This window comes from Nematolebias whitei, chromosome 19 (genome assembly GCF_014905685.2).
Source record: "Nematolebias whitei isolate Nwh7 chromosome 19, NemWhi1, whole genome shotgun sequence".
In the NCBI taxonomy this organism is placed as follows: Eukaryota; Metazoa; Chordata; class Actinopteri; order Cyprinodontiformes; family Rivulidae; genus Nematolebias; species Nematolebias whitei.
The window spans coordinates 15,604,845-15,613,629 of NC_056516.1; the positions used below are offsets into that span (position 1 = coordinate 15,604,845).

General features: G+C 43.8%; 1 protein-coding gene across 1 annotated transcript; it reads left to right on the top strand.

Moving 5' to 3' along the window:
• The first annotated feature begins 1,632 nt into the window (after positions 1-1,632).
• On the top strand, positions 1,633-3,878 carry marcksl1b (MARCKS-like 1b). The gene is made up of 2 exons (XM_037693353.1): positions 1,633-1,938; positions 2,792-3,878. The coding sequence occupies exons 1-2, from the start codon at positions 1,858-1,860 to the stop codon at positions 3,332-3,334; spliced, it is 624 nt and encodes a 207-aa protein (XP_037549281.1). The 5' UTR covers positions 1,633-1,857; the 3' UTR covers positions 3,335-3,878.
• Positions 3,879-8,785: the final 4,907 nt, after the last annotated feature.

An 8,785-nucleotide genomic window follows, 5' to 3' on the forward strand; every position in this document is an offset into this window, starting at 1 on the left:
CACATCTTCATCCCTGAAAGAGTGACCGCTGGCCTGGAGATGAGTGTAGACCACAGAGTCCTGGCCTGATGATGTTGATCTTCTGTGCTGGGCCATCCTTTTGGCCAGTGGCTGTTTAGTTTCCCCGATGTAAGACTGATCACAGCCCTCCTGACACTGAACAGCATACACAATATTACTCTGTTTGTGCCGGGGGACTGGATCTTTGGGATGAACCAGTCTTTGCCGTAATGTATTTTGGGGTTTAAAAGCCACTGGGACGTTGTGTTTAGAAAATAAACGTCTCAGTTTCTCTGATACTCCCTCAACATATGGAATGACCACTGGTCTGGGTCTGGGTTCCTCCTTTTCACCTGATGGCTGACTGGAGTCCTGTTTGGGTTTCTTCTCTGCTTTCAGGAAGGCCCAGTTAGGATATCCACATTGCTCTAGAGCCTGTCTTGTGTGGGATTTCTCCTTCTGCCTGGCTCCTGAGCTAGTGGGGACACTGTCTGCTGTGTGGTACAGAGTCCTGATGACTCCTAACTTGTGCCCCAAAGGGTGATGGGAGTCAAACTGCAAATACTGGTCTGTGTGGGTGGGTTTGCGGTACACTTCAGTTTGCAAATGTCCTCCATCAGGGACTGAGACCATACAGTTCAAGAAAGCCAACCTGTCATCTTCTACAGCTTCTTGTGTGAACTTTATTCATCCACAGAGTTGATGTGATCAGTGAAATGTTGGACTTGCTACCACTAATAAAGATAAACTTCCAGTGTCAGCTGGTAACCTTTACTGTGAAAAGCGTCATAAGATAAGATATGATTTTACAGAAGGTAGAGGAGTCTTATTTACAGAATACAATACTGACATGTGAACCATCTGAAATGTTGGTTCTGGACAGGAACTAGCTCTTACTGGATAGAAAGAAGAGCTTAGAGAAATTGGAGTTGAAATGAAGAAGGAAGTGAAAAACACAATGCTTTGCCTTTGGCCTCGAAATGAAAAAAATCTATCTCTGCCAAGCACAATAACTGCAAACAATCTAAACATTTTTATCTAATTATTTTTTATGCTTTACTTTTATATTAATCCAAACAACTGAGAAACTCAAGCAACCTAATGCTTAGACTACTTTTTATTTATGTTTTTCATGGAGTCAAGAAACTAACAGCGAATACAGCCACTAACGTTTAAACTGCAGTTTAAACTGCTCATCATTCTTGACCAATTTTAGGTTTAAGTACCCAGAATGATAAGTACTCAGAGTTGCTGAACTTGGCAGTAAGCTGCTTCGTGTTTGGCAAATACTTCATAAAAGATCTTTATGTAAACATGAAGGTAATTAAACACCCTCAAACACAACACACCAATGAAAGGAAATGTTAAAATGCTAAAATATTTTACATTTTACTCATCACAAGGCTGTATGGTTTTTGTTTGTATGTAAAATTGATCTACGATCTACACTGATTTCATCAGGGTCTTGGAGTTGGGCGGAGATAATTAAAAAGTCAAAGCTGATTGGTAGAAATGTATTAAAGGAACGCCCATACTGTGCAGTGATTAGTTCAAACCCAGTAAGCTCCGCCTATGGGCGGGGCCTACCGCTTGTAGGACGTTGAAGCGCTGCATTCGTCGAAGGTTGGATTCAGAGGGTTTCTCTCCTCCGTGGTGGTAAGATCTATCAGGACCGAGCGAAGGGACGTAGCTGCTGTTGGAAAGAAGATACGAATTAAAATACAAAGAAAAGCCTCGCTTTTTTTTCGCTTTACCGCTGGATACCTAACTCGCCCTGGGGTTGGATTAATTTGAGCCCCACTTTTTTTAGTTTTTTCTTTTTAATTTGGCTCCAGAGCTCAGCGCCACTCGAAGACAATGGGATCCCAGTCATCCAAGGGAGAGGTGGCGGCGGAGGCGAGCGCCGCCGATGCCGCGGCCGTGAAGACCAACGGACAGGTGGGTCCACCTCCAGCGGCCTCGCGCCACACACACTCTAACATTCAAACGGACACTTGTAGCTCGAGAAGTTGAGCTTCTCACACAAAATCCTTTTTTTTTTTTTTTTTTTTGGTCCCATTTTGTCGTCTGTGAATTAGATGAAGTTATGGGGGCAGGTCGGGGGGGGTTCCCCTGATCACAAATGATCCCCCTGACCAGTGCTCAGAAATTCGTTTAAATTATTCAGGTGTAAATGTTTATCAGCGACTGACGCAACACCCCCCCCCCCCCCAACATACTTGATAAAGGGGGAGATAAGGGGGTGGGGGTGTAGGTCCGCTGCACGTAGGCAGTTTACTACTGACAGATTCATGTTGTCATCCACACGCTGCTTTATGAAACGGGACTTTCCTAAAACACTAATGATTCACGTTTCATCGATGTTCCGTTTTACCTCCATTATGAATATGAATTATCCTCACAGGTATCAGATTAATTAAATGCATGTTGAACCACGGGGGATAAATTCGTTCAACCTTAAATAAATAAATATTTATGTTTTTTTTATTTTTTTTTATGTGTTTTCGCGGTTCTGAGTGCCTAATGTTAATGATCAGTGGACGTGTTTTTATCCTGGTCTTTGTTGGGTCCAGGTCTGTCTGGTTCCCTGTCGGTTCACGGTGCGCCACCGCCGCCTGTCGGCAGGTCAGGGTACTGCAAGGCGTCGCCTTGGCACGGTGGTTAATTAATGAGGGCCCTGTTATTCTGAGACGAAATGACAACAAATAAAAAAGTGTATTGATTATATTAAAACGTGTTTTTTTTTTAAATACCTAATGACTAATTGGGATTAAATCTTTTTCACTTTTAGGAGAACGGACATGTAAAAACCAACGGAGATGTCTCCACAAAGCCTGACGGAGATGCTGCTGCAACCAATGGCTCAGCCGAGGCAGCCAAGGAGCCCGAAGCCGGGGCGGGGGGCGACGCCATTGAGCCCGCACCTGCCGCTGACGGAGAGGCTGCCAAGCCTCCGGGTGAGGCTGCTGCGAAGGAAACCCCCAAGAAGAAGAAGAAGAAGTTCTCCCTGAAGAAGACCTTCAACTTCAAGCTCAACCTGAAGAAGAGCAAGAAGAGTGACGCCGTGAAGGAGGAGGCTGCCGAGACTGCCGCCACCCCCTCTGAGGAGAAACCAGCAGAGAACGGCGCTGCCGCTCCAGCAGAGGAGAAGAAGGAGGAGGAGGTGAAGGAGGAGGCTGCTGCTGCAGCTGAGGCTCCCAAGGCGGAGGAGGGGGCCGTCAAGGAGGAGGCACCCAAGGAGGAGGCCAAGGAGGCAGCTGCTCCAGCCCCCGAGGCCACCAAACCAACAGAGGAGAGCAACTCGACCCCCGCTCCCTCTGAAAAGAAGGAGTGATTGTACGGTCAGCTCGCAAACAACTGTGGAGAACTGTTTTTCAAGAGAGAGAGAGAAAATAGAGAGTATATATATATATTTATATATATATGTGTATATGTATACATATGTATATGGATATATGTATATGTAAATATATACACATGTATGTGAAAGACTCCTTTGACGTGCCACTTTTCGTCATAACAAGACGGCAGACTAGATTCACTAGATCACTTCCCTGGGTACTGCTCCACATCTGGACTGAGGTTTAGGCAGCGAGTGGATTTGACCGGCCAGAAGGCCCAACTACTGACACCTTGAAGTGGAGCTGGGCGGAGGACGGGTGGAGCTAAGGCACGTTTTCCCTAAAACGTCGTGCGGAGGAAGACGCCTCCTTGCTGATGGACTGAGGCTGGATGAGACTGGGACGCCACCACCACTTGAAATGACTGTTCATAGAAAAAAAAAACCAAGAACATTAAATCAAAATTAAGAGACTCGTCAACTTTTTACATTCCTATATTTTAACCCAAATTTGAAGTATTTTGTGGTGTATTATAGAGAAACATGTCGAAGATTCAGAGAAGCTGAAAAGAAGCAAAATGGCCCGTTTTGATTTTTACCTTGCTATGAGAAAAAGAACACTTTAAGCTTGCTATGTTCACTGTTGCGGTTTCATATGAAGCGGAGTTGTTTATCTGTCGTGTGTGCGCCTGAATCTGCTTTGTCTCTGTAAATACATTGGGTTCATTTCTGTTCTTTATTTTGCTAATGTTGACAGATGTTACTGGTTTTATTGTAAAGTTGATAATAGTAAATAAATGTTGGTTACCTGCCTGTTTGTGTGTCTTAATTATTCCCACCGTGCGTCACATTGAAAGCTTTTATAAAACCAGAACGGACATTTTGTCATTTAAGTGGCATTATGTAGCATTCATAGAAAGCATAACGTCTTCTAGTTCAGATTCTTGTCGTTCGCATCACGTGGTACATGAGGTGGAACAAAATTACGTACACAGGGTCCCAGTTACACCCATCAATAAAACTATAAATCGTAAATGAGGATCCAAGGCGTGTCAAACTCACAAAAGGGTCAAAATCCGATTTCAGAATCTACATCAGCTCAAATCAGAAGGCCAACATGGTTTCTTGGTTGCAGGTTCCTCAAGAGTTTATTGGGCTCATTTGATCTGTTGTGCTTTCAGCATCATAATCAAAGATTACTGAAAAAATGCAAGAGATAGAAGTATTTTTTGTTTCACATATCATCTTCAGGGCCAGATAAGATGTCAACGAGGGCCACATTTGGCCCCCGGGCCTTGAGTTTTACACAAACGGTATGCTAAAACATCTAAGATGTACACTGAGTGCAAAACAGTACATGGAACAACAGCAGCACGATTCTCAGGTTCAGTTCGGCTTAATACGAGCAGAGTCCGGCTCTGAGCAGACCCCTAAACTAACATGGCAGCACGACGGCTCAGTGGTTAGCACTGTTGCCTCACAGCAAAAAGGTCCTGGGTTCAATCCCCGTTTGGACCTGGGGTCTTTGTGTGGAGTTTGCATGTTCTCTCTGTGCATGCGTGCGTTTTCTCCAGTTTCCTCCCACAGATCAAAAACATGCATGTTAGGCTGCCTTCAGGTCCAGACCTCCCTTGCCTGGTTAATTAAAAGGTTAATAAACATAAACTGGGATTTATTCAAAGCACGCCTACTTTTCATTCCAGAGTTTAAATCTTGTGAATGACTCGGCTACTAAAACATTTTAGCACTAAATCTGTAAAATCTGTCTTTTGGAGTCATTCTGCATTGCTAATGTTGATGTTTGCAACAAATGTCTTTTGAAAATGAAAAAAAAAAAAAACCTGCAGTCATGAATAAGTTGATCTTTTTTCACAGAGTGGTGTAGATCGATATTTCTCTGTTTATCAATAGTAAAGCGTGTTGTTAGTGAAATGAATAGCGTCTCTTGTTTGTCCCCCTCTCATCACCCCTGTTCACAGATGCCTTGCAAGTTGTAAACTAACTGAATTAATCGAGGTTATGCGGTGGTGAAAATCTGTGAACAGCGATGATGAGAGGATGACAAACAAAAGAGACTTTTTCCCCACATTCTTTTACACTGTTGTCTTAAAAAAAAAGACAGAAGTGTATTGGGGGGGTGGTTGTGGGAAATGGATGTCTGGAGAGATGATGTGACGGCCGCTGCATTCAGAAATCGGACCAGACCTGCTGCCACAGGTCCAGAATGATTATTTGTCTTCTGTTATTCCTGCTCCTCCTCCTCTGGCTACATTTTCTCCAAAGCGACCTGCCATCGCAGCGTAGTGCAAACTCCAGCTGCAAAAGTGACAAACTATCCACACAATTACTTGTACCCTGACAGCAATTATCTGCTCTGGGCCAAATATAAGTGAGCATTTGGCCCGGACCCGTAAACGGACTTGGGCCCGGGGTCCCTTGTTTTTCAATGGCCCGTAACCGGCGTGACTGCGGTAAAGTGCAGTCCGGCGTGGATCTAGGTCAGAGGTGGCTCACAATAATGTTTAATAAATATATAATTCTTATTTCATTTTGAGGCTGATTTGGTCCGGACTGGATCAGAGCCAAAACATCTTCTCAGGTGTCAGGTAGGCTCTTGATGCCAGCCCGACCCAGAGCTGGTGCATGTGCATAAACCCTCTGGTGATATGCGGATCTGGCAACTTTTACATGGATTTGGCTGTAGGTTTTGCCTGTGCAACAATTTTCAGTCAGGTCATCTGGACAGTTTCTTTTTTTACTGAAACGTTTCACCTTCCATCCAGAAGGCTTCATCAGTCAAGGAAACGCTCAACACAAAACTGATTCTCCCCCCCAAACAGCTTACTCCAAAGTGGAACAAACCAGTTATGCTGGTGCTAAGACGGTCTCTTTGGCACACCCCCTCCTCTTGTGCCAGCCCTCTTCCTCGTCAACAGTCATGTCAAACTGGTTTGTTCCACTTTGGAGTAAGCTGTTTGGGGGAAGAAACAGTTTTGTGTTGTGCGTTTCCTTGACTGATGAAGCCTTCTGGATGGAAGGTGAAATGTTTCAGAAAAAAAAAGAAACTGTCCAGATGACCTGACTGAAAATTGTTGGATTGTATACCTGGATTATTGAGCATGGACCTTTTTGGTTTTGCCTGTGCCTCTATCCCTATGTAGACACACACAGAGAGAGATGTCAGTCAAGACGTTTATAGCTATAACTGAACTGCTCAGGGGCCAGGCATCCAGCAGTTGCTAGTATTCTCATTAAGTTTGTTTGTTTTATTATTTAAAATCTAAAAACAAAAAAGGTTAACTTGTGTCATCTGGATCAGTTTCTTTAAGTGAGAAACGTTTTGTTTCCCATCCGGAGAACTTCGTCAGTCTGCGGCATTCCAACCAGATCTGCCCCATAGGTAGCCTTCACTGCTGATTTAAACTCTACAAACCAGATTCCAAAAAAGTTGGGACACTAAACAAATTGTGAATAAAAACTGAATGCAATGATGTGGAGGTGGCAAATGTCAATATTTTATTCGTAATATAACATAGATGACAGATCAAAAGTTTAATCTGAGTAAATGTAACATTTTAAAGGAAAAATATGTTGATTCAAAATTTCACAGCGTCAACAAATCCCCAAAAAGTTGGGACAAGTAGCAATAAGTGGCTGGAAAAAGGAAATTGAGCATATAACGAACAGCTGGAAGACCAATTAACACTAATTAGGTCAATTGACAACATGATTGGATATAAAAAGAGCTTCTCAGAGTGTCAGTGGCTCTCAGAAGCCAAGATGGTAAAAGGATCACCAATTCCACCATTGTTGTGCAGACAGATAGTGCAGCAATACCAGAATGGCGTTACCCAGCGTAAAATAACAAAGACTTTTAAGTTATCATCATCAACCGTGCATAACATCATCAAAAGATTCAGAGAATCTGGAACAATCGCTGTGCGTAAGGGTCAAGCCCGTAAAACTCTACTGGATGCTCGTGATCTCCGGGCCCTTAAACGTCACTGCACCTCAAACAAGAAGGCCGCTGTTGAGGAAATAACAGAATGGGCTCAGGAATACTTCCAGAAAGCATTGTCAGTGAACACAATCCACCGTGCCATCCGCCGTTGCCAGCTGAAACTCTACAGTGCAAAGAGGAAGCCATTTCTAAGCAAGCTCCACAAGCTCAGACGTTTGCACTGGGCCAGGGGTCATTTAAAATGGAGTGTGGCAAAATGGAAGACTGTTCTGTGGTCAGATGAGTCACGATTTGAAGTTCTTTATGGAACACTGGGACGCCATGTCATCCGGACCAGAGAGAACAAGGATAGCCCAAGTTGTTATCAATGCTCCGTTCAGAAGCCTGCATCACTGATGGTATGGGGTTGCATGAGCACTTGTGACATGGGCAGCTTGCATGTCTGGAAAGGCACCATTAATGCAGAGAACTATGTTCAGGTTCTAGAACAACATATGCTCCCATCTAGACGTCATCTCTTTCAGGGAAGACCCTGCATTTTTCAACACGATAATGCCAGACCACATTCTGCAGCAATCACAACATCATGGCTACGTAGGAGAAGGATCCGGGTACTGAAATGTCCAGCCTGCAGTCCAGATCTTTCACCTATAGAGAACATTTGACGCATCATAAAGAGGAAGGTGCGACAAAGAAGGCCCAAGACGATTGAACAGTTAGAGGCCTGTATTAGACATGAATGGGAGAGCATTCCTATTTCTAAACTTGAGAAACTGGTCTCCTCTGTCCCCAGACGTCTGTTGAGTGTTGTAAGAAGAAGGGGGGATGCCACATAGTGGTAAAAATGGACTTGTCCCAACTTTTTTGGGATTTGTTGACGCCATGAAATTTGGAAACAACAGATTTTTCCCTTAAAATGATACATTCTCTCAGTTTAAACTTTTGATCTGTGATTTGTGTTCTATTCTGAATAAAATATTAGATGTTGGCACCTCCACATCATTTCATTCAGTTCTTATCCACAATTTGTTTAGTGTCCCAACTTTTTTGGAATCTGGTTTTGTATTTAGTGAGTGTGTGTTTTAAAGCCTGAAGCTGTTTAAGAAAGCAGCCACATCACAGTTCTGAAGTGTAGAGTGCACTTTGTGTGTTGGAGCTATCAAATTGTTTGTTAAGTGTTTACGCCTGGTTAAATAAAAGTGAGATGAAAAAAATAAACGAAAACATCCAATAGCAGTATCAAATTTATGGGGGGGGGGGGGGGGGGGGGGTGAATAAAAGGTTGCTTCCTTATAACTCCATTTTACGGCCCTAATTGCTTACAAGCAGCTGAAGTGTCCTTCTAAGCTAGTTATGCTAATTTGTAAACTGATGGAGACGAGGGTTTCCTCGCTGTTTTCACCGGCTCCTCCCAGTCGGGCGGTGCAGCCTTTGTGGTTGGCTAACGCGAGCTAAGCACCACCTTTCCGCCGCGGCACAGAAGC